Source organism: Lagenorhynchus albirostris, chromosome 1, assembly GCF_949774975.1.
Source record: "Lagenorhynchus albirostris chromosome 1, mLagAlb1.1, whole genome shotgun sequence".
Lineage (NCBI taxonomy): Eukaryota > Metazoa > Chordata > Mammalia > Artiodactyla > Delphinidae > Lagenorhynchus > Lagenorhynchus albirostris.
The window spans coordinates 27,758,961-27,785,088 of NC_083095.1; the positions used below are offsets into that span (position 1 = coordinate 27,758,961).

The window sequence follows — 26,128 nt, forward strand, 5'->3', positions numbered from 1 at the left end:
GGCATGGGCTTCGGACTCGGACCTTGGCAGACTTGCCTGCCTTATCTTACACTTGTGTGGCCTTGGGCAGGTGACATTGCCTTCCTAAGCCTCAGGTTCCTCAAATATTGAAAAAAGCAATAATCACTTGCCTCGCTCCCTAACACCGGAACAAAGAAACAGAACCCCAAGGAACCTCTAAAGGGCTCCCATTGCCCTTTAACCGAGCTGAAGATCTTCACCAAGTAGACTGACTTCTGCATCCACATCTCCTGATCTGCCATAGTGCCAACTCAAACTGTCTCCAGCTGAGCTAATTGTTCCCCATACATCCTGTACATTTTGAAGGCCATTCATTTGTCACTCTACCCCCAGAATATAAAATCCATAAGATTAGGGACCTTGTCTGGTTCACTGATGTATCCCCAGCAATTTTTTAAAATTACAGTTTTGTTGCGATATAATTGACATGTAGCACTGTGTAAGTTTAAGATATACAGCATAATGATTTATGTGTATCATGAAGTGATTATAACAAAAAGTTTAATGAATATCCGTTGTCTCATATAGGTACAAAATTAGAGAAATTAAAAAATTTTTTTTCTTGTGATAAGAACTCATGACTTATGCTCTTAAAAACTTTCATATATAACATACAGCAGTGTTAATCTATCATGTTGTGCGTTACCTCCCTAGTACTTATTTATCTTATAACTGGAAGTTTATACCTTCATCCAATTCCCCCACCTCCCTCACCTCTGGTAACCACAAATAAGATTTCTTTCTCTATGAGTCTGTTTGCTTGTTTTTGAAGTATAATGTATCCCCAGCCCTTAGAACAGAGACTGTCACAGTTTAGGTGTGCAATAAATATTTGTGGGCTGAATTTGGGCCTCCCAGCTTTGGGCAGACCATGCTTCAAAGTGAAAGCAGGTAGCACTCCCTCTACTCTTTAGTTTCTCCTCCCCTTAAAGCCCCAGGCCCCTGAGTATCCACTTTGATAGTTTGCCTTCCTAATAGAAAAGGTGTTCTATAAGCTTCAGTTTGAATTAAGAATGAATGAGCCACTTGGTGCCTACTCACGTTGGTTTCTTTAGCTGAGTCTTCTTGCCTGGTCCTTAGGAGCTTTACGATGCCTTCACTCACCCAAACCCTGAAAGCACTTCCACTGCAATTCTGGAGGGATGAGCAGAAGCCCTAACTTTAAATAGAGAAAACACCCTTGTCCTGCAGCTGCCTCTGATCAAGTCCTCAGCATCCTTCACCTGGATTGTTTAAAAAACTTCCTGGGGACTTCCCTGGTGGTGCAGTGGTTAAGAATCCCCCTGCCAATACAGGGGACGTAGGTTCGAGCCCTGGTCCGGGAAGATCCCACATGCCACGGAGCAACTAAGCCCATGCACCACATCTACTGAGCCTGCGCTCTAGAGTCCGCGAGCCACAACTACTAAGCCCACACACCGCAACTACTGAAGCCCGGGCGCCTAGAGCCCATGCTCCGCAACAAGAGAAGCCACCGCAGTGAGAAGCCCGAGCACCGCAACGAAGAGTAGCCCTCACTCACCGCAACTAGAGAAAGCCCACACGCAGCCAAAAATAAATAAATTTATAAAAAATTTAAAAAGCTTCCTGAAAGGACCTGGGCCTCCACTCTCACTTTCTCTAACTCATCCTCCACACCTGTGTCAAAGATGTCTTTAAAATGCAAATCTAATCCTGTCACTCCCCTGCTTAAAGTCCTTCGGTTGCTTCTCTGTCAGTAGGGTAAAGTCCAAACTCTTCAACTTGACCAGGCACCTGATAACCTGGCCTCTGGCTATATTGCGATCCTCTCCCTAACCTTCCCCACCCCCATTCTCCCAGGTGCTGAACTTTAGTGCTATTTCACTCCTTCACATCTTTGCCCAGGCTGCTCCCAACTCCTGTTTACCTAGGGACTCCTAATCATCCTCTAAAAGTCTTTTGAATCCCTTCCTAATCCCCTTTAGCAGAGTTAACAGATATCTTTTCTGTTTTTCCAAAGCATTTTGTCTGTATCTCTACCTTGCTTGTAATGTCATTTTTACCTGTCTGTCTCCTCTATTGGGCACAACAGCAGAAGGAAAGAGATGACTCTATTTTCCTAAATCCCCTGCACAGGACACAATGGCTGGTACTCTGTAGGTACTCAATAAATACAACTGGAATGATTAAATACTGCCATGCTGACAGCACTGCTGGATGCAGCTAAAGAGTCCAGAAACAGTAATCAGGACTTGTGGCAATCCTTTGCAGGGGTTGTTGTTAATATTTCTTAGATAACTGCTTAATTTTTTCAGTTTTACATAATTAATTTTTGAGATTCTGATTGAGAGTTTAGAAGTTCAGGCCTGGATAATGTGGCAAAGCATTTCTCCTGGAGTTTCAGTGATTGCCCAAGTTAATTAGATGTTATAGTCAGACACCTGACTATAGTCAGACACCTGACACCTGACACACGTAGGAGGCACACACACACACACACACACAGTTGCGTGCAAAATTTCTCTCACAGGATAAAGGTTAAAACTGATTTCCTTGAGAGTCACATATGAGCTTCCGTGGAGCCCAGGGTCCAACTCAATAAGCTCACACCTTCTTTTGTATCTAAAGCCTTTCAGGACACAGCATCACCTATTGGGACAGGAGTTGATAAATACAAGTTCATAAACTTGTGTTTATGGCAGGGTTCAAAAGAAGATTTTTATGGCAAAATATATATTCAAAAGAGTGTATAAATATATGTGTATGGTTTAAAGAAAAGTAACAAAAAGAATACCCACACTCGCCATGCAGCTTAAGAAATGACAAAGCCCTATGTGACCCTCCTTGCTGGTCGTCCCAGTTAACCACTGCTATACTGAATTATATATTAACCATCCCCAGGCTTTCATTGCAGCTTCAATATGCATGTGTCCTAAACTGTACACATGTTTTTGTTTATTCTTTAAATTGAGGAAAAGATGTATTTAGTTTCAAATTATATAAGAAAAAGAAATGTGTTTCTAGGAAGAATAAATGGCTCAGTTAATTTATAAAAACACCACAGAGAGGGCAGCTCAGCTTAAATAATGCACACAGCATTCTTTTTCTTTAACTGAAATTCCCCAGTATTCATAAGTGTGGTCTGAACTATACACTCACATCCTTACTTATATTTTTTCTAATATTATTGACCAGATGATAGATGGAGCTAGAGCCTGGGGTCCATAAAATAGAGACTATACCCTATATTCACTTTGAATTACTCATGATACCTAGATTCCATCTATCTCTTCTTTCAGTTGTAATTAAAAATAACGGATAGATGAGTACTCAGCGAAAATCTAGACATTTTGGCCTTTTTTTTTTTTTTTTTTTTTTGCGGTACTTAGGCCTCTCACTGTGGGGGCCCCTCCCGCTGCGGAGCACAGGCTCCGCCCGCGCAGGCCCAGCGGCCATGGCTCACGCGCCCAGCCGCTCCAAGGCATGTGGGATCCTCCCGGACCGGGGCACGAACCCGCGTCCCCTTCATCGGCAGGCGGACTCTCAACCACTGCGCCACCAGGGAAGCCCCTTGGCCTATTTTTAAACGTAATATAAATGGAATCACAGTACCTGTGTCATTCTGTGATTTACATCTTTCACTCAACATTACATTTTGAGGCTTTATCCATGTTGAATTGAGCTTTAGTGCATCGATTTTCGTTGCTGTATTTCACAACATTCACTCCACTTCCCAAAATGAAGGAGGAGAAGTTGCTAAAATTCTAGTGATGTTGGGGGGAAATGATTTGGCCAGTGAGTTCTCCCCAGCTCTGCCAAAGAAGGGGGCTTTTGGCCCAGCAAACAGCCTCCCCAAAAGTGTTCAGACCTCTGCTGGAGGGAGAAGCTGCATAGCCTTCCTGCAGAGCCGAGATGCCATATTTTTGGCGCTGGCCTGGTTTCCATATCCTCAGGATGCATGAGGGGTAAGGAGAAAGATGTTCACTTTGGAGCTGACTCTCTGGAGAATCTGGAAGCCGAGGTCAGGAGCTCCCTGCTGGAGGCCAGTGTAATGGGCGAAGCTGGGTAACTCAGTCTCAAAATATCAAGGGGCTCCGTGGAGCCTTAGGCAAGGACAGAAGAGATGGCATTTCAAGAAGGTCCTCTCTGAGCTGGCTTTTCTGGACATCTGAGATGGGGTGGGAGTGGGAGATGGCAGGGGGGCAGCCAACCAGCTCTGGCCTCTATCTGCATATTCATAACCCCCCCACACTGGTTGGCTGCGCTAAGCAGCCCTCACTGTCCCCAGTGCCAGCGGCTGCAGCAGGGCTGGGTCTGTCAGATGGTGCCTTGCACTGAGACGAGGTGGGAGGCTTCCCTTACCCAGCCACAGGCACCAGGCCTGCCTGGGGAGGAAGCAGGGAAACCAAAATCACTTCATGACTGTGGCTGTGTTGCTGCTCCAGTTCCTGGGGTGGCGAGCCCCACCTGGCTGAAGAGCCCAGGACCGGACCTCCCTGAGGGCGTCTTCTCTGTGAGTAACACCATCCCTTCCATTTACCTTTCCAGAGCACTTTTTATGATGATGGAATGTTCATTTTAAAAAATTTCAAGTATGCAGAAAAGTGGAGAGACTAGAGTAACAACACCCATCTATAAACCCATCACCTAGATTTAACCATTGTTCATATGTTGCCATATTTGCTTCATCTATTTTTGTTGGCAGAAATACTTTCAAGTAGATCACAGACAGTGAGACTTTTCACTCCTAATACCTCACTCTCTAATACCCTGGTATGCATCTCCGAGCAGTTTTGAAGCTCATCTTTCATTAGGTTCTCAGACAGTCTTAGTGAGGGGGTGATTATCATCCCCATTTTAGAAAAACAGATAAGGCGTAAAGTGTGGCTTGAGGGCAAATGGCTGGGAGTAGAGCCCAGACCTACTAACTCTCAGCTTGGAGCACCTGTCTCAGCCACATGAAAGGAACTCTTTATGTCCAGGGGTGTTGTCCTAGATAACAGTGAGACATGGCAGCCGCTGTGTGACCTTGGGCATGTCACTTCTACCTCTCTGGGCTTCAGCTCATCCATAAAGCACAGGCATGGTTTGACAATCAGAGGTTCCTGAACACTGGTCTGTGATGTTTTCCTGATTTTCAGAAAAGACAATATAAAGAGGTTTTTTTACAGAGCTAAATTTATTTGGATATTATGCCCTTCCTGTTTTTTTTTAAAACAGGGTGGTTAAGGTTCTTTTTTTATGAAATAAAAATGATAGTAGGTTGCAGTCTTTTATACTTATTTTTGTGCCCTTAACCGCAAATAAAGTGTCAGCAACTCTCAAGCTGATCCTTTTGTTTTTTTTCATTTTATTAATGATTGAAATCTAAAAGCCTGGAAACCACCCACTGTACCAGGTGATTCCTAAGCCCGTTCCAGTGCTAAAGTTCCATGGCTATGGGGCCTTCCAAATCTGCCCTATGGGGAAAGGAAGCTGCAATTTAAGGAGCACCTATTATCAGTGCTGGAGAGTGCAAGCACTGGACATGTGTTAACACCTGTGATCCTCACCTAACCCCTAGTAAATGGCATTGTTATCAACCCCATTTTACAGACAAAGAAACTGAGGGAGGGAAGAGGCAAAGTTAACTTGTATGAGATCACCTAAGAGCTGGTGAGTCTGACCCAGATCCAACACCAGTAGATGATTCTATAATTCATGGGCACTAGTCACGCAGACCACCAGGGCTTCCGACTTGGTTGTATCTATGTCTGTCGATGGTCAGGGCTGTGCACATTGGGCCGTCAGTCTGACCTCCTCTCACCATTTCCATCATCAGCCAGTGCAGCGGGGAGAGCTACTCAGGGCTGGACCAGAGATGAACGGGTGCCCCCGCTCCCACCCACAGCCATGTGGGGATGGATGACGCAGGGGACCCTCAGAAAATGAAGCAGAGGTGAGGTCGTATATGAAAACACCTTAGTAAAGCACGGAAATGCTGTATGTCCTTGAGATGTGCCACCGTGAACAAGTCTTAGGTGGCAGCTAAAGTTTGCTGAGCCTGCTAAGTACGAGGATGGGAGGCTGTTCAGAAATACTATGGATCAGGCAAGAATGTATTCGTATATAAATGTGTGATTAAGTGATCGTTATTATGAATCACCCGTGGTGGGCCCTTAGATCCCAGGACATCTGTACAGAAGAGGCTGTTTCAGGATAAGGCATTTTCCTCCGTATTTCTCCAACCATATTGGAGTGGTGATCTACTAGGCTGGTCCAATCGGAATCCAGCTGAGTCTAGGAAGTGAATGAACAAAATCCTGCAAAGATAAACACTAAAATTTCCCAACAAAAACCTTGCAGGAACATTATCAAGGAAGTAACAATAAACCTCATATAAATCTGGTCTGAGCGTCAGTCACAGGGATGAGAATGACCTAGCATCTCTTGGGCTTCACATGGTGCCTCTTATCTAAGGACTCCTCATAAGCCCACCTTGTTTTATTGATTGGTTCTTAGTGGCCCTGCTGGAGTTTGTCAGAAGTGTTTGCCGTTCCCTAAATGTGGACACACCACAGAAGGGGAAACACAGCCTGTGAGCTGCTAGTGTGGCCCTGTGGGCAGCTCCTCCCCTTTGCCCTCTTGGGGAGAGCTTTTGGGAGATCTCAAGGGAGATCCCATGGAAGGGCACAGACTCGCAGGGAGAAAGGCTCTCATGTCAGGAGGTGATCTGTGCAGTTGAGCTGTCCTTTTAGCTCGTACCCATGGTTTCAAATACTTCAGCTGAAAAGAGATGACACACAGCTTCTTTCTTATGTCTATTATTTACTTGAAATTCAACCTCGCCCTCATTTTACACTTTCTAGCTATAAAATCCTACATACCTTTGGAGTTAACTTATAAGCCCTGTGTTCTGTGCTTGTGTTTGTAGCTGAATTTTCTTCTCCAGTGAGGTTCTTCCTGTCTGGTGCCCAGAAATGTATGTCTGGGAAAGAGTCAATAAGAGAAAAACGCCAGTTTTGTTTGTTTGTTTTAATAGGCTTTATTTTTTAGAACAGTTTTAGGTTCATGGCAAAATTAAGCAGAAAGTACAGAGATTTCCCATATACATTCTGACCCCAAACATGCGTAGGCTACCCTATAAATGCAAGTTTTATTAAATTATCCAAGGCAAGGGATGCCTTTTTTTTTTTTTTTTAATTACGAGAGTGAGAACATACCCACTATGGAAAATACAGAAAAGTAAAAAGAAGAAATAGAGAAAAAAATTACCTATGGTTCTATCACCCATGAAGAACTATTGCTAACATTTTAATGTATTTCTTTCTCATCCTTTTCTTCTTTGTATTTTTAATATGTGATTTTTCTTTCCCCTCTACTTACTATAAAATAATGTTTGACAAACTCTTCTCAAACATGATTTTTTTAAATGGCTGCATAGTATAGCATCACATAGATGATATCATACTTTATAATTTGTTTAACCACTCTCTAGTCTTATAAATAATATTAATATAATCATTCTTGATATAAATCTGTGGGTATCAGATCATTTTTAAATTTTTTTTTAATTTTTATTTTTAAAAATTTAAAAATTTATTTTTGGCTGCATTGGGTCTTCGTTGCTGTGCGCAGGCTTTCTCTAGTTGCAGCTAGCGGGGTCTACTCTTCGCTGTGGTGCACAGGCTTCTCATTGCCGTGGCTTCTCCCGTTGCGAAACATGGGTTCCAGGCGCACGGGCTTCAGTAGCTGTGTCTCGCGGGCTCTAGATCACAGGCTCAGCAATTGTGGCGCATGGGCTTAGTTGCTCCGTGGCATATGGGATCTTACTGGACCAGGGCTCGAAACCGTGTCCCCTGCATTGGCAGGCGGATTCTTAACCACTGCACCACCAGAGAAGCCCTCATTTTCTGTTTTTAATTTTTAAAAATGTATTTTATTTTTTAATAGCATCTTGATTTTACTTCGTAGATGTAGAGTCATTGACTCAAATGATATAAACATGTTTAAGTTTTGTAATATACACAACATAACTATTTCTCCCAAAATATATGAAAAATGAGCAAGAAATACAAATGATGAGATAACATTTTCACCCATCATATTGGCAAAGATTTAAAAGACTGACTCTGACAAAAGACTGACATGCTCACTGTTGCTGAGGATGAGACGATATGTGTTCTTTTAAAGATATGTTGGTAAGAGAGCAAACTGGCTATTTAAAAGTGTATATACAAGTAATGCATGAGTACTTTCTTATGAAAATTCAATTAATGCAGAAATATACAGTCAAAATTGAAAATTCTCCTTCAGACCCTCTTCTTTACTCCCGATCAGTTGGATGTGAACTGGAGGGCAGCTGTGTGACAAGTATGAAAGTTTAACATATGCCTAGTTTTGGACCCAGAATTTCCACTTCTAGAAATGTAACATAAGAAAATAATAGGATAAGTTGCCAAGGATATAGATAGGAGTGTTCAACCCAATACTACTCATAATAACAATAGCTAACACATCAGCAATTTACTATGTGCCAGGAGCTGCTCTAAAAATGTGACATATGTTAACTCATTGGATCCTCACAACACCCCTATGATAACAGTAGGTACTATGGTTATTCCCATTTTTTTGACGGGAAGGCTCAGTACAGAGAGGTCACAAAGCTAGTAAGTGGCTCTAGGGATTCAAATCTAGGCAGTCAGGGGCTTTCCTCGTGGCACAGTGGTTAAGAATACACCTGCCAATGCAGGGGACCTGGGTTCAAGCCCTATTTCAGGAAGATCCCACATGCCGCGGAGCAACTAAGCCCGTGCACCACAACTACTGAGCCTGTGCTCTAGAGCCTGCAAGCCACAACTACTGAGCCCATGTGCCTAGAGCCCGTGCTCCACGACAAGAGAAGCCACTGCAATGAGAAGCCCGCACACCACAACGAAGAGTAGCCCCTGCTCGACAAACTAGAGAAAAGCTCACGGGCAGCAACGAAGACCCAATGCAGCCAAAAATTAATTAATTAATTTAAAAAAATCTAGGCAGTCAGACTCCAAGGTCCATGCTACGGCTATAATGGTGAAAACATAAGAATGCACTAACTGTCCCTAGAAAGGGAATTTATTAAATAAGTTATGGTACATCCATACAGTGGACTAACTGGCTTTCACAGTGCTGCTGTAGATTAATATTCATTGACATGAAAGAGGCAAAAAAATTGGAAGCTATAGAACTATGCATTTATGATTCCATTGTTGGTTTTTTAATGAAAGTAATGATGGAAATTTATCTGTACACAGAGAAAAACATTGGAAAAAATGATGAACACCAAAATGTTAGCAGTGATTTTTTTTCTAGGAGGAAGTATTATAAGTGTCTTTCTTCTCCTATTAATACATTTCTATATTTGGGGTAAAATGATTCTGTATTACTTTCATAATCTAAGAAAGGCAGTAAACCTATTTTTAAAGGGTTGTGACAATGGCTACTTCGATCAGTGAATGTGAGAGTGCTGCTAGTTAATTTTCAGCCAGAAAGCATTGTTGCTTCAGGCCACACCCAGATCAAGGGCTCTGGGCAGCAGGCTGGCCCCAGCACAGAGGTTTCCTGTTTCTCAGCTGCCCAGATGCAGAGTTTCCATGATTGTCCTACACAGACGGGCGTAAACGTCTCTGGGCACCCAACCACAGCAGAGTCTGGCTGGACTTCCAGTTTCTGACCTCAAGGCATTCTTGCTGATTTTTGCTTCATTGAACACACTGAGTCCTGTCTTTTACTCTAGCAGTTGTGCCTTCCGGGGCACAAAGACTACACAGAACACTGGCAACAATACCTTCAATAACCCACAAGGGAGATTTGGCAGTTGGTGGTTCTATGCTCTTCTATCTATCTGTCTGTCTGTCTGTCTCTCGGTCTGTGTTGATTTTGTTTCATGCACAAGGCTCTGTGCTAGGTGCTAGAGAGATCTGAAATAATGTACCTCTAATGAGGAGACAAAAGTCAGTCTAAAGCGCTGAGAGAATAATTTATTTAACTGAGTCACCACAAATCTGGTGACAATTCATGGTCAGGCACTACTTGGGGACACAAGGCGGGAGCTCAGAGTCTGAAGGAGAGATGCACTGATAGCTTCAGAAAGGAGCTGATATTTCAGTTGGATTTTAAAAGAGGAGTAGAGGTTTCTCAGTGGAAAAGCAGGAGAAGGGCCTTCCAGGTGGAAGGAACAGTAGGTGCAAAGACCCAGAGGCATGAAGGGGTTTGGTGAGCTCAGGAAACACAGCCCAGGACAGTGCAATGCAGATAACTGTTTTTTGTTTTCTTTTTTTACAAATTATTATTGTTTGTTTATTTATTTATTTATTTATGGCTGCATTGGGTCTTCGTTGCTGCGTGCGGGCTTTCTCTAGTTGTGGCGAGCGGGGGCTACTCTTCGTTGCGGCACGTGGGCTTCTCATTGTGGTGGCTTCTCTTGTTGAGGAGCACGGGCTCTAGGCGCCTGGGCTTCAGTAGTTGTGGCATGCGGGCTCCATAGTTGTGGCTCGTGGGCTCTAGAGCGCAGGCTCAGTAGTTGTGGCACACGGGCTTAGTTGCTCCGCGGCATGTGGGTTCTTCCTGGACCAGAGATCAAACCCGCGTCCCCTCCATTGGCAGGCAGATTCTTAACCACTCAATGCAGGTAACTGTTGAGGGTAGTGGCTCCAGAGGAGTTAGAATAAGACCATGTTATGAGGAGCTGAAACATCTGAACCTTATGGTTGATGGGAAGTTAGCAAAGGCTTTGATTCCATGGATGGGCATAAGCAGACCTACAGTTCAGAAAATTCATGCCAATGACAATGTTGCTGAGAAAACTGAAACAATCAAAAGGGACTTCCCCCAGCTCCCATCACCGCATCTACCCCCATGCCAGCACCTGCCCACATACCTGCCTTTCTACTGCCACCATCGATAAACTGAGGGTTCTCCTCTCTAAAATCAGCCCTCCTCGTGTGCACCACATCACACTCCCTCCTTCCTACCCAAGGACAAGGCTCCAGAAATTCTCCCCCTCTTGCCTATATTAACAAATACTATCTTTCTACAACATCATTGCTATTAGCCTGTAAATATCCTGTTATTCCTCCTGTCTTGAGAAATCCTCTCTCTCTCTTTTTTTTTTTTTTTTTTTTTTTGCGGTACACAGGCCTCTCACTGTTGTGGCCTCTCCCATTGTGGAGCACAGGCTCCGGATGCACAGGCTCAGCGGCCATGGCTCACGGGCCCAGCCGCTCTGCGGCATGTGGGATCTTCCCTGACCGGGGCACGAACCCGTGTCCCCTGCATCAGCAGGCAGACTGTCAACCACTGCGCCACCAGGGAAGCCCTCTCTTTTTTTCAAATTTATTTTTTATTGACGTATAGTTGATTTACAATGTTGTATTAGTTTCGGGTGTACAGTTATACATCTATACTCTTTTTCAGGTTCTTTTCCATGATAAGATATTGAATATAGTTCCCTGTGCTATACAGGAGGTCCTTTGTTTATCTGTTATCTGTTTCATATATAGTAGTGTGTATATGTTAATTCCAAACTCCTAATTTATCCCTCCCCCCCCTTTGGTAATCATAAATTTGTTTTCTATGTCTGTGGGTCTACTTCTGTTTTGTAAATAAGTTCATTTGTATCACTTTTTTTAGATTCCGCATATAAGTGATATCATATGATATTCGTCTTTGTCTGACTTACTTCACTTAGTATGATCATCTCTAGGTCCATCCATGTTGCTGAAAATGGCATTATTTCATTTTTTTTATGGCTGATTAGTAGTCCACTGTCTCTATATACCACATCTTCTTTATCCTTCATCTGTTGATGGACATTTGGGTTGCTTCCATGTCTTGGCTATTGTAAATAGTACTGCTATGAACACTGGGGTGCACGTATCTATTTTTTTATTCTTTTCCACCTGGCATGCGGGATCTTAGTTCCCTGACCAGGGATCGAACCCATGCCCCCTGCAGTGGAAACACAGAGGCCTAACCACTAGACTGCCAGGGAATTCCCAACATGTATCTTTTTGAATTAGAGTTTTCTCCTGACATATGTGCAGGAGTGGGATTCCTGGATCATACGGTAGCTCTATTTTTAGTTTTTTAGGAACCTCCATTCTGTTCTCCACATTGGCTGCACTGGTTTGCATTCCCACCAAAAGTGTGGGAGGGTTCCTTTGAGAAACCCTCTCTTGACCCACTTCTCCTTCCAGCTACTGTCCCATTTCTCTCTTCTTTACAAAACACCTTGAAAAAGTTGTCATGGTTAATGTCACCAATTCCCCTTCTTGTCCTCTCCCTAAAATTCAATCCAACCAGGCTTTCCCCCCCTCGACTCCACCGAAACTGCTCTGATCAAGATCCCAAATGACTCTGATTAACATCTGGAATTACTAACTTGAACGGTCAATTCACAATCCTTATGTGACTTGACCTCTCCCCACTCCTAGAAACACTTTCTTCACTTGGCTCCCAGGACCTCACACACTCCTAGACTAGACTAGATTTCTTCCTAGGACTGATTGGTCCTTGTGTTTCCTGTTTGGGTTCCCTCTTGCCCCAGCCTCTTCATGCTGTTAAGTCCTAGGACTCAGACCTCAGCCCCCTCTCTATCTACATTGACTCCTTGATGAGTTCACCCATCTACACACCAGCAACTCTCAATTTTATATTCCTAGCCCAGATCTCCCCACTGAACCTGAGGCTTAGTTATCCGACTGCTTTCTCAGCACCCTCATTTAGATGTCTAATAATTACCTCAAATTTATCATGTCCAAAACTGGGTTCCTGGTATTCCTCCCCAAGCCCTCTCCTTCTGCAGCCCTCCCCAGCTCAGTTCATGCAACTCCATCCTTCCAGGCCAGACACTTCAGAGTCATCATCAGTAATACTTCTTTTTCTCTTGAGCCTCACATCTCATCTGCTAGTAAATCCCATTGGCTCCAACTTCAACATATATCCAAGATCTGACACAAGTTCCCACTTCCATTACTGCCACCCTGGTCCAAGCCATCTCATCTAGATTATTATCATCTAGATTATCGCAAGAGCCTCCTAAGTAGTCTCCCTGTTTCAACACTTGCTCCCCACCCCCTAGTTTATTCCCCACCCAGTAGAGAATGAGCCTTTTAAAACTAAGTCAGGTCACATTGCTCATAACCTTCCAATGGGTCTTCGTTTGTCTCAGGGTAAAGCCCAACGTTTTTACAAATGACCAACAAGGCCCTATATAATGGCCTTCCATTACTTAGTATGTTATTACATCTGCCTCCCTTTGCATGGATGTTAGCTTCACATGGGCAGAGGATTTTGTCTGTTGTCAGCACTCAATCCATGTTTGTTGAATGAATAAATGAATGAATGTAGAAGAAGGACCAGAGTAAGGAGAGGCTAGAGGATGGGGACCAGTCATGAGGTACTGGAATTGTCCAGGTGAAAAGTTATGAGACGTGGAATCGGGAAAACATAATGGGAAAAGCATGGCAGAATGTAGTTCAGAAACATTTTTGCCCAAAAATTTACCAGCCATGGTGACCAAATCAATGTTGAGGATAAGGAGGTGGGCAGGGGTCAAAGAGACTCTCCAGCTTCTGGCTTGAACAATAAGATAGGTAGCAGAGAGGTAAGGCAGAGGGGCAGCTCTAGAGTTTGGGTTTGAAAATGTTGAGTTTAGGAAATATTCACTAAGTAGTTAGAATAACTATAACCAAACCCCTCTTCTTTTTGGAAGGTACTTAACTGAAAATATACATGGTTTATACTATTGTTGTATAGTTCCTCTTGGTTAAAATATCAATTCTTCCCGTGTAGTGATCATTATTAGTTAGAAAGCAGCTAAGGTACCTCAATGACCCAGTTATGCTTATTAGATGATATGATTTTAAAATAATTTTTTCATATGATACAAATAATATATATTCATTGCCAAATGGTCACGGGAAGTTAAATGTTTCTCTCTCCAAGAGGTGGTAAACCATCTAAACTGTTGGTAAAACTTGGTGATAACAAATTCTTTAATTTATATTAATTTGGTGAGTCACATTTTTTTTTAGTAATTTACAAATGTATTCCTTACTCAAAGCCAGAATCTTCTAATTACTCTGAGCTGAGAACCTAGCCTTCTTTCAGTGGCGCTTGCCCCATGACGGCACGGCAGATGCCACCACCTCCCACCCTCTGCCCTGGCACTTGGTATGACGTTGCTCATAGAAAGCTTGTGTTGTGCGGCTGCCAGTCACCTGCCGGCTCCAGGTGGAGGCTGTGGTCAAGTCTACTGACTAGAACCCACTGGATGCAGAAGAGCTGAGATTTCCTGGAGCAGAGAATTCCAAGTAAGCTTCAGGATGAAAGTGGGAAGAAGAAGGCAAGCTCTCTCCCGCCATCATTTGGACTAGAGCAGCAATCGACAGTGAAAATTTGTAGAGAAAAAAGAAATTCACTTACCTTTTCTAGGAAAGGATGAAACTTTTTAACAGGCAGAGAAGTCGGTCTCTCATGCAGGTCTTTTCATCTTCAGGGAGGGAGGTGAAGTGTGGCTGCAACAGAAGACTTGGAATCTCGTAACTGAGAGCCACGCAGCCTCACTGAGCCTCAGTTTCCTCATCTATAAAATGGGAGAATTACACCGACTCTCAAGGTTGGTGTGAGATGCAATGACGTTACATGAACGAATGTTTCGTAAACTCAAAGTGCCTTATACCTGCTACCGGAAGCCTCCTGGTTCAAGTGCAGTGTACTTTGATACTCATGGGAATAAAACAGCTTTACTCAGTCTTTTCTAACATAGCTCTCTCCTTCTCCCCATACCTTCATCCCAGTTTCCAGTCCCTTATTGTGCTTTTTCTTCATAGCAGTTAGCACGACCTGAAAATGTACTTATTTATTCTCTCTTCCCGTTACACGCCCAGCTCTGTGAGAGCAAGACTCTGCTGTCTTGTTCACCACCGACTCTCCAAGTGCCCAGAAGGCCTGATGTATAGTAGATGCTTAAAAAGTAGCTGTGAAACGTGGAAAGGTAGATGCATAGCCTGACATTTCCAGGAGCAAGATAGCATAGCGGTCAAACAGCGGCTTCTCAAAATTTAGTTTGCTTGTTTTAAAGGCAGGTGCCCTGCCCCAGCACCAAGAGATTCTGATTAATTAGGACTGGCAGGCCTACGGAATTTGCTTGTTTTAACAAGCGCCCAGGGTGATTCTGTTGCAGATAGTCACTCTGAATCAAGACAAATATTGTTCTGACTCCAGCCTGACACTTACTAGCTGTATGACCTTAGGGAGGTAACTTCTTAACTCCTCTGAGCCTGTTTCCTTATCTGTAAAATAGGACTGACAACATTCCCACAGAGCTGTTATGAGAAATAAATTAGGTAATGGATGTAAAGTTCTTGGCCCAATGCCAGTTATGCAGTTAGCTGCCATTATCATTATCATTACAGATTATTTTATTGTTATGCCCTGGCAGGAGAAGAACCTTCTTGGAGAATTGCTCTTCAGAATCTCCTCAAAGTGTGGTCTGGACCAACGGCATCACCTGGGAGCTGGTTAGGGATGCAGATTCTCTGCCCCACTCCAGACCTGCAGACTCAGAATCTGCATTTTAACAAGATTCCAAGGTGATTTATTTGCACGTACAAGTTTGAAAAGCACCGCTCAAAGTCACACGTACTGTTTTCTCCTGTCTCTAATTTCAGAGTCTGACCAGGAGGTGGGTAAGCCCCGGCATCGTAGAGTCTGAATCCTTCCTCTTAGTGAAGAGAAGCCTCCAGCTCACTGTAGGTGCACCTCCAGCTGAGGACCTGAGGGGGAGGAATTCTCTCACGGAACCCTGACTAACAGCCTCTGTGGAGCCAAGGGATGAATCCAAACTTCAGCTTGCTTTCTCAACCATCCTGGGACTGCTCATACCTGGCAGAACCTCGTACCAAAGATGGAAGAAGCCCGTCCCCCAGAGAACAGGGCAGAGACTCCCCATTTCCCTGGAGCCAGGTCCCCAGCTCCAGCCTCGCTGACCCTGACTGGTTTTGGGATGAGCACATCCAGGCAAAGAGAGCCAGAGTAGAGACCATCGTCCGAGGCATGTGCCTCTCCCCTAACCCTCCGGTGCCAGGCAATGCCCCAGCCAGGGACAGCCCGTGCTGCCCAGAGAAGGCCCGGGAGCGGAAGAGGAAGCAGAATCTTCCCGTGCAGCAAGGCCCCCTGAAGCCAGGCCCTGCCGGGGACCGGGGAAGCAGGAAGGGGGGCCCTCGGGTGAGAGAACAGCTTCACCTGCTGAAGCAACAGCTAAAACACCTGCAGGAGCACATCCTGCAGGCTGCCGAGCCCAAGGCCCCAGCTCAGGGCCCGGGAGGCTCAGAGACAGGGAAGGACCCTCTGAGTGTAAAGCAGAGGGATGGCTCTGGGTCTAGGTCCTGGGCTGTGCACAGTGACCACTGCCAGGGTTCCAGCGGGGACCTCTCCAGGGTGGAGAAGCACAGAGTGTCTGAGGTCAAACACCAGTCTGAGGAACCCAGGCTCCTTCCTTCTGGAGCGCGAGCTTTGCTGGAGATTCTGAAGAGAGAATTGACGGGGGCCATATCCCAGGCTGTGGACTCAGTATTACAGAAGGTGCTATTGGATCCATCAGGCCACCTGACTCACCTGGGCAGAAGCTTCCCGGGACTGGTGCCAGATGGTAGAAGCGAGCCCTCGCCTCCTGAGGGAGGTGGCTGTAAAGATCCCCTTCCTCTGGCTGCCTTGCCCAGGAGGGCCCAGCCACAGACAGGGGCTCCACTGGGAAACTTATCTCTGGCCAAGTCTCTAGATTCTCCCAGGTACCCTGTCTCTCCGAGAATGATCCCCAAACCCTGTCAGGGTCCCCCAGCAAACTGTCCCTTGACTGTGCCTGCCCACATCCAGGAAGATCAGATTCTCAGCCAGCTACTGGGCCATAGGCCCAGTGGCCACTGGAGGGGCAATCTTCCGCAGGACTCATCTCCCCAGAGCCACCCCTCCTCAGAGGCGGCCCTGCAACCTTGGCGAGCTGCCAAACTGCGACCACTGGCTTTGAGCCAGCAACAGTGCCCCTGGCTCTTCAAGTCCACCTGTTTGGAAAGACTGCCCCTCGTTCCCTCAGTGAAAATGGAGCAAGGTGGCCTGCAGGCCGTCACGGACGCACTTCCTTTCTCTTCAGCCCTTTACATATCCTTTACTAGTAATCGAAGTTCTCGTTGTCACAGCCCAGAGAGACAGGAAGTCTGGACGATGAGGGGAGGGGGGGACAAATAAGTACCCAGCGCAGGGAACGGCTCTTCTTTCCCGGTGGTCTTCTTAACGTTGCTTCTGGGCCTCCCTCCCCTGTGGCTCGTATGTGTTAGGCTCCTGGGAAAGTGGTGACCACAGCCTGGGATTTAAGGATGCTTGGAGGGGTCCGTCACCTTCCTCTGTGACACATCAGATTCTACCACTACTGACTGAGTCCTTTGGGTCTGAAAGGGTTTTGTCTGTTTTTAAACCCAAATTGGCTCCCAAAATACCCTGTGGAAGGAAAAACCCCATCATTTGGTTGTCAGCTGCCCATAGACCTTGGCACAGCGGGTCAAAGGAATGGCCTCACCTGAGGCATGGCTCCTTGGCTCTACAGGCAAAAGGCCTGCTCTGACCAGATAATTCACGGGGAAGAGACGAGGGACCAGAAACTTCTGGAGCAGATGGGAAAGGGGAAGTTTTCTGCAGGGACTAGACCTGAGGGGTGAGCTGAAAGGGGTAAGAAGATTTCAGTTTAAGGACTAGCTTCTAAGCTGCAGCTGAGGAGAGAGCATAGGGCTGCACACATGTGGAGGAAGAGGAGGCCCCCATGGGGAAGCCTGCGGGGCCCAGGCTGGTCTGAGAGGGTCCGAATCTTTTTTTTTAAAATTTTTATTTATTTATGTATTTTTGGCTGCATTGGGCCTTTGTTGCTGCGCGCGGGCTTTCTCTAGTTGCGGTGAGTGAGGGCTACTCTTCGTTGTGGTGCACGGGCTTCTCATTGCGGTGGCTTTTCTTGTTGCGGAGCACGGGCTCTAGGTGCGTGGGCTTCAGTAGTTGTGGCACTCAGGCTCAGTAGTTGTGGCTCGCAGGCTCTAGAGCGCAGGCTCAGTAGTTGTGGCTCACAGGCTTAGTTGCTCCGCGGCATGTGGGATCATCCCGGACCAGGGCTCGAACCCGTGTCCCCTGCATTGGCAGGCAGATTCTCAACCACTGCACCACCAGAGAAATCCCAAGGGTCTGAATCTTATTGCATCATCTTTGCAACCCTTAGGCAGACCCCACTCTTAAACAGTTTTTTCTTCAGAGTAACTCTCCCTCAGGATGTTAACAGTTGTTGAAGTAGGAGAAAAAGTAGCTTGGGTAAATAAACACTGGGTTAGTTCCATTACTGCGGGACTTCTCAGAGCCATGCTTAAGTCCAATGAAAAGCTCTAAGAGGAGAATGTATGCCGCCCCAAACTCATATGACCAAAGGACCCTTTTCCAACCGGCATCTGTAGGACTCAAGTTCCTGAGAACATATTTTGGATGTTGCTTTTTTAGGGAGCCAAGCTCACGCTGCTGCTTCTCAGGGACAGCCTTAAGTCGAATCTCCTTGTGCCTGTGGAGTCACACAAGCAGGTGTGAACAGTCGTGCCCTCTACCTGGCAAGCAGTGGTGAGGACGCAGGATGGGATGGGGCCAGCTCACTACCACGCCAGGCCCGCCCTTGTGTCCTAAATGCTATGAGCACCCCCTGCTGGTCACAGGTGTTAGAAACACTCCCGAAGCCCTGGCACCGCTGGCTGCTTTCCTGGCAGGCAGTGAGCAGCTACAAAATCAACGCTGAGAGCACCTCACCAGCCACCAGTAGGCATAGAGATATCAACATAGGCAGAATTTCTCGTCAGGTGATAGCCCTCTGTGAGGAAAGCTATCTGTCGGGCCTTTGATAAGAGGCTACTGGTTAAGACTCTCTGTCAAAGTCAGGTGGTGGAAGAACCTCAAGGGCTCGGTCCCCAAAGATTCTCTGCTGTCCTTCCCCTGTGAGGGGCACCTGGCCCTGAGAAATACACACACAGGGGTGTGCCTGGCCCTGCCTCATGACGTGAGGATTGGGCTCCAAGAGCTTCAGGAGGTTTCGGGGGGCACCCGGGTCAGGTACTTGGCTACCTTTGGAATGATTGGGGGCCCCCAGGCAGCATCCGGGCCCCAATTATTCCCTCATTCCAGCATTAGAGATTTATTCCTCTGGGCCATGAAAGCCACCTAAGAGCAAGTTCTTCACGTGGCACGTGGAATACAAAGTTGAATGGATAAGGTTCTTGCTCTCAAGGACCTGCACATTCACATGATACCCCTGTGAAACAGGTAGAGCAGGTATGATGATGAGACAATGACGATTTACTGCACACCTTCTCTGCGGCGGGCACTGCGACTCGCAGTTTCCCTGCTCACCCCCCTAGCCACAATTCTGAGGCACAAAACGCTCTGAAAATCTCTATTTCTTTCCCCTAAGGTTGATGGGAACTCACTTGGTTGCAAAACCTGACCTGCACTGATAGGAGGCTATTTATAGACTATCTCACTTAGCATAATTAGTCATTGATTTTGCTGTGGGAATATTAAACGGATCAGACTCCTGCCACAGACCCTGCTGTGGGTGTTAACCAACACATCATACATGCACCGTATTACCTTTATAAAATAACAGGGATTCTGAAGTCTGGCCTCCATTTGGCCCAGAGTTTCAGATAACGGATTGTGGGCCTGTGTTATCTTACCCTCCTCAATCATCCACTCTAGATCAGTATCAGGGAGGTAGAGACAGAGAAGCAAAATAACTTGTCCAAAGTCAAAGACACATGCAGAGACAGGATTCAAACCCAGCATCTGACTGCTAAGCACAAGCTTCAACCACTACACTCCACAGTTTAGAAATGAGGCCCAGAGAACATAAGTGGCTTGCCCAAGGTCACACAGGGTCTTGGTGGCAAAATCTGTATCTGAAACTGGGTCTTTGGACTCAATCCAGGATTCTGTCCACAGCATTTATGAAGGATAAGAAGTAGGGCCAATGAGGCAGGGAGCAGGGGCCTCCTGGACAGCAGCCTGGGTGACTGGCCAGCTATAATTATAATCAGTTGCTTGGTTTCCTTCGGGTAAACTGACATATCCTACTGAGAAGTCTTTATTGTCCTAAGGCTACAGCTCAGGCCTGAGCTCCAGGGTAACTCTGTATGCTTGCACTCAGCCCTAGGATTGTTCCTGGGAATGCTAAGTGTTCTTGTGTAAGAATCTTTTATTTTCCTCTCACCCTGGTGCTAGTTTTCACACCACAGCTCCCTACTCTTATTAAAGGGGAAGGAATCTGTTCCCAGAGTGAGGAATGAGTTGGAATAGAATTGCCATATTTGTGTATGGATTAAAGTTGACCATTTAATCACTCCCTCATTCCTTCATCCAACAAACATTTATTGAGCACCTACTATGTTCCTAGCACCGGGCTAGGCACGTGGAATACAAAGATGAAAGGATAAGGTCTCTGCTCTCAAGGAGCTAACAGTCTAAATGGGGAGACAAACATGCAATAAAATTCCAATAGTGTCATTGTTACAAAAAAAGGTTTATACAAAGAGTGTTGGTAGCCCAGGGTAAGGAAGGCCTAATTTGGCAGGAAAAGGTTTCACAGCAGAGGGAACATCTGATTTGAGATGGGAAGGATGAGGGAAAATTCTGCCAGGCAAATGGAGAGCAGTTGCAGCCCAGCAATTCAAGCTTCTTGAGCCAAAGTTAACTGTGATCTGGTACTCAGTCTGGTTAGATGCTCGTTGGCGTCAACACTGCAAAGGCAATGATGAGAGCCAGAATGGGGACCATCTAGTCGACTCCTCTCATTTTACAGATGAGGAAACTGAGGCAGAGAGAAGTAAATCTCTACCTGAGGTTTTGAAATGGTTTATCTGGGAGAGAGTTGCCATCTCTTCCCATCGTATTGTGAAATCACACACACAGTACAACAAACTGTATTTGATATCACATGTGCCATAGAACTTTTACACATCAAAATGCTTTATAAATTCTGCAACTTTACTGTACATATATGGTATTCAGCATCTGGAAAGAAAAAGCTTATCTGATCATACTTGCTAGAGGCAGAAAAACAGAGCAAATACATCATTCAACCAGAAAAAAAATAAAATAGAAACCATAAGGAACAGGGCAATTTACTATTTGGATAATTTGACAAAATTATTTGATAAACTGGTATTAGTTTTCCTTGACCCTGGGATAAATCCAGGAGGGCCTCAACCCTGGTCACTTGAAGAAGGCCAAACTAATGTTTTTCTTCACACGCTATCCCAGTTCCAACCTCCTGAAGGCTTATTTTCCTGATGTTCAGGTAAACTCCTTCAACTCAGTTTCAGCCTCTGCAAAACTCCCAAGTGGCAGCGGGTTTTTCCCATGTGAGGCAAGTCCTAGGTCATCATATGTGCACTTTAGCTCCCTTTCATGTTGTGGATGGAATTGGTGGCATTTTTGGTCTGGGCTGAGAAACTGCCTGAATCATCAGGGGTAACTCTGAGGGTAGGAAAGTTGGGTGTCTGAATTTAAGCTTTTGAACTGTAGGTATACCCAGAAACATACGGGGAGAGAGGCAGGGTTAGAAAGAACCACTAGGAAATGGCGTCTTTGGCCTAGTGTTCTGTCTTTGCTGGGGACGCTATGAAATAAAGAAAGAGTGTATCAAGAGTTGGACACTGTCCCTGTCAACTTTACATTCAAACTGCTGTGTTTCAAAATCGACTGAAGGTGCATACAGATCAATGTGACAATAAGAAAAATCAAGGTCTGGTGGTTGGAACCAGGCCTTGCCTGTTTCCATAAAGTTTCTGAGGGCCTCCTTTACCCTGGGTATTGGGTTAGGGGCTGTTAATACTTTGTATCTATATCATCCCTTTGCTGTTTTTGAGCTCTTTCCCTCATATCCAATTGCTCGGTTGATCCCTGCACCAAGCTCTCATTCTGATTCATTCCGCAACTCTGAGTTGCCAGTAAATGGCTCTCTGATCTACACCTTTACCCCTTCCTTGGCTCTTTACCTGGCAGAGGGCTCTGGGGCTGCCATGCAGTCTACCTGGGTGCAGCAGAAGCTGGGACCACACTAGTCTTGACCCTGGACCCTCCCAAAGTCACACTTCAAGAGTGAAAAACCTTTATAAATCTAGGGTATAAAATACATTTTCTAATGGGCATTATGGCCTAATTCAGATTTTTCTGTGTATAACTGTATAGGCTTAGAAAACAGCTGTGGCTTCTTTTTTAAAGAAAGCCCTTTTTAGTGTTGCTTGAAGCCATTCTTGTTAACCCCTGTGTTGAACTGGAAGCTGACAGTTCTGACCGAGCACCTCATGGCAAACATCTGAGTTCATGGACCCTGTTGTTTGTACAGTTCAACCGCTGCATTACCTCCCAGATGATCAAGTGGTTCAGCAACTTCCGTGAGTTTTATTATATCCAGATGGAGAAATTTGCCCGGCAAGCAATTTCAGATGGTGTCACAAATCCCAAAATGCTGGTGGTTCTCCGCAACTCGGAGCTTTTTCGAGCTCTCAATATGCACTATAACAAGGGAAACGACTTTGAGGTAAGATCATGTGCTTGGGTCCCAGGAGGACTGATGAGTGCCTTCCCTTTGTGATTGGAGTTTTAGAAAAGATCCCCTTCCGTGTCTGTCCTTACATCACTGAGAGCAGGGCAGCCTGGGGCCAATCTCTGTACCATCCACAAAGATTACAGCCTGCACATCTTCTCTTAGGCAACTGATGGATGCTGCAAACTGAATGTACAGCCAGTCTTTATTCATAAACTTGGCCAGAGGTCAGCTGTTATGCCATTTTAGACAATACTCTGTAATGACCGAGTTACACAGCCTGTCGACCTTCTCACCTTAGCGCCAGGAGGCCCAGGACTGAATGCAGGGCTCAGCTGCAGCGCCTAGTCTTGGCCTAGGTTTTCTTTACAACAGCCTCTGTTCTTTCAATCATTTGGTTCTTATCTTCATTCTCCCTTGAACAGTTTTATCTGTGGGTCTCCCATGGCAAGTCACCTCAAATCCTTTCTGGAAATAATAAACAATCCTCAAGCTTCTCAGTCCTTTGGGGATCTCTGTGAAGGCACGCTGGTGGCACCGTAGAGGTAAAGCATCAGTAAAGGGTGAGCAGGTGGCCTAAGTGTCGCTGGTGAGAACTCGTAATCTTCCTTGTGTGTGGCTGACAGCTCAGTTAGGCTGGCATCTTGTTCTGTAGGTGCTGGGTGTGTCTGGTCACTGACTACACTTCCCTCTTCTCGCATTTCTCACTTGACTGTGATCGCAAAGCAGTGTATCGACACCTCCAAAAAAGAGAAGAACTGCTGGCATCCACTGGTTAGATGCTCCATCAGAATATGTTCGGAAACCTAAGCCTACCTGTGGGGAAAATGGACCACGCCTCCTTTGTGAGGCTCGCGGGGGTCAAGGCATGTGGATGGGAGGCAGCGCTGCCACGTCTTTCCATGTGCGGGTGTCATCTGGCATGCAGTGGTGGCAAGCCCCAGGCCAGGCTGGATCTGCAGGCCCTGTAGGATGTCCCATCATTAATGGTGCCAGTCTGGGTGAGGTCCTGGAACATCTCCTTGAGGCCCCCCACACCCCCGCAAGCCTCCTGGTTGGCTCTGGGAGCAGGAATGATTCCAAGTCCTTCGAACCCAGTCCCAAAAGATGGCAGAATGAGGTACGACAGTCGTAAGCTTGGGGGCAGTTTTTCCACATGAGGCACTAAGGAAAAGAATACGAAAAACCTCTTCTGAACCACAGATTTAACTTCAATCAGAGTCAGTTTCCCACTTACTAAAAACGCCACTCCTTAGTGGAATCAGCTACTCCTACAAAGGGAGTGTCCCTAATACGCTTTCTCCCAGGGCTGTCTCATCAGTACCATCATTTTAAGGTATGTATTTGATGAGGGAGGAAGAGATTCCACAAAAGTCAGGGGCCCGTAGAGCAGGGATGCTCTGATCAGCCCACAACCCTAGGAACAGGCAGCATCAGGCAGTGAGGTCTGTATGGTGCCAGTGCTTCACAGCCTCACGTCTCTTCTTCCTTGTGGGTCTCTTTGGGAGTGCAGGTCCCAGATTGCTTCTTGGAAATCGCCAGCTTGACATTACAGGAGTTCTTCAGGGCTGTCTCCGCAGGCAAAGACTCAGATCCTTCCTGGAAGAAACCCATTTACAAAATTATTTCGAAACTGGACAGTGACATCCCAGAGATATTCAAATCTTCCAGCTATCCCCAGGAGCTGTTTCGGAATTAAGGTCCCACAAAGTGAGGGGCAACTGGCCTGGGTTTCCTGGGTTTATCTTAAATGGCAGTCAGTACAGCTGTAGTCATATAAAAAGAGCATAAGGAGAAACCCCTCAAATAGGTACCATAACCATTTTTGATCATTTATTTCCTTTTCCAGAATTACCAGAGGTTTAACATTAACTATAAAATATTGTAAAAGGAACACAACAGTTTGGAACCAGAAGTATCTCCACACCACTGTTTCCAGGTATCATGACCCTGGGAACTTGCAGGTGTCTCTGCATCTGTAACATGAGGTTGTATGGATAAAAAGACATGTCCTAAAGTGCTCTGTGAAATGTTTCTCACTACACAAATGTTATTTTTTTTCCCCTTCATCTTTCAGATAAGGCTATCTTATTTGGGGTTTTTATAAATTGCTGTTTCGAGTTACCTATTTATCAAGCTCCACTTATTTGAAAGACACTTTCAAATACATTACCTTTAAGCTTTTTACCTTGAAACATTTTTAAAACAACCAAACAGAAGTTTTAGAACTGTAAGATAAGTCGCCAAAGGCTATGAGGCTAGGGCATTTGGGTTGGTAGGGGCAGTCAGGAGTGTGGAGGAACCCATGGCCTTCTGATGCCAGGCTGCATGTGGACCACCTCATGCTGCCGCCCATGCTCTCACACAGGCCACCATCCCCGGTGAGCATCCAGCACTGATGCGGCACTAGCTTCTGACAACCCCTGCCTGGCACTTAGGAGTGCTTCATCACCCGGATGTCCACCGATCGCTCCAGCAAAGCCGACACAAACTTTCTGCAGGACCTGAGTGTTGCTGTACATTCACATTTATCTGCTGGAAGAGTTTATCAGCTGAATAACCCACACAGTCTCTAGGGGACCAATGCAATTAATGCCCCAACTTCCCATGTGCAGAAGAAACTGAACTTCAGACCACGAAAGAGCTAGAAGGGCCTTAGGGGCTCATCTGGCCTACCCTGCTTAAAAGAGGAAGGAGGAATGAAGCCCAGATGCGAGGCTTTGCACAGACCGTGGATGGCTTAAGTGGGACAAATACAGCATCACACAGCAATGGAAATTCTCCTGCTCCATAAGGACATTACAGCCCATGGTCAATCTTTCACAGATAAAGGAATTCATGAAATCAACATTCCTTTCACCTACTGCTCCAACACAAATTGTGACTTGCTCTGAGCATACAGGCAAGACATCTGCAAAGCTGAGTAACTGTATCTAGCTTCCCAGCTAGTCAGAGTCAAGTCTTTGAAAGGATGCCAAAGGTGCGCAGGCCAGGATAGGCGTCACAGAGCTTGAGCTCTATGCTCTGATTAAGGGGTGTCTGTGACTTCGTTAGTTTACTTCTTTTCCCTCTGTGCAAAACAAGTTTCCACATTTAACTACTCCACTTCCTTGACTTTTCAGGTCAGCTGGATCAGATAAGATGAAATCCCTAAATTATTGCTAGATGTATCAACATAAAAAGGTAGGAAAGATGACTTTCTTTTGAATTTTCTCTTACTCCAAATAGCTAAGAGGAAAAACAAAACAAACATACTCAGCCCAAGCCAGTCTTTTTGGGCTGCTTTAAGGCTATTTGTAAGTGTCCTTCATCACATCCAACTGCACTCAGATGATCTTTGCCCTATTTTCTCCCACAATGTTCTCTTCACAAAAATGAAGGACTCCGCCAAACCTCAGTTTTAAAAGCAAGCAGGCACTGAGTATCCTGAGCAAGGGCAATCAGGCATCTGTGTTTGGGGACAGAAGAACCTGCTGTCCAGAGTGACATTACATAGTTATTTAAGAC

At 45.6% G+C, this 26,128-nt stretch overlaps 1 protein-coding gene across 1 annotated transcript; it reads left to right on the plus strand.

Moving 5' to 3' along the window:
* Positions 1–15,837: 15,837 nt before the first annotated feature.
* PROX2 (prospero homeobox 2) lies at positions 15,838–24,320 on the plus strand. The gene is made up of 4 exons (XM_060166406.1): positions 15,838–17,155; positions 21,261–21,370; positions 22,421–22,615; positions 24,135–24,320. Exons 1-4 carry the CDS (start codon positions 15,838–15,840, stop codon positions 24,318–24,320), a joined length of 1,809 nt encoding a protein of 602 aa, XP_060022389.1.
* Positions 24,321–26,128: the final 1,808 nt, after the last annotated feature.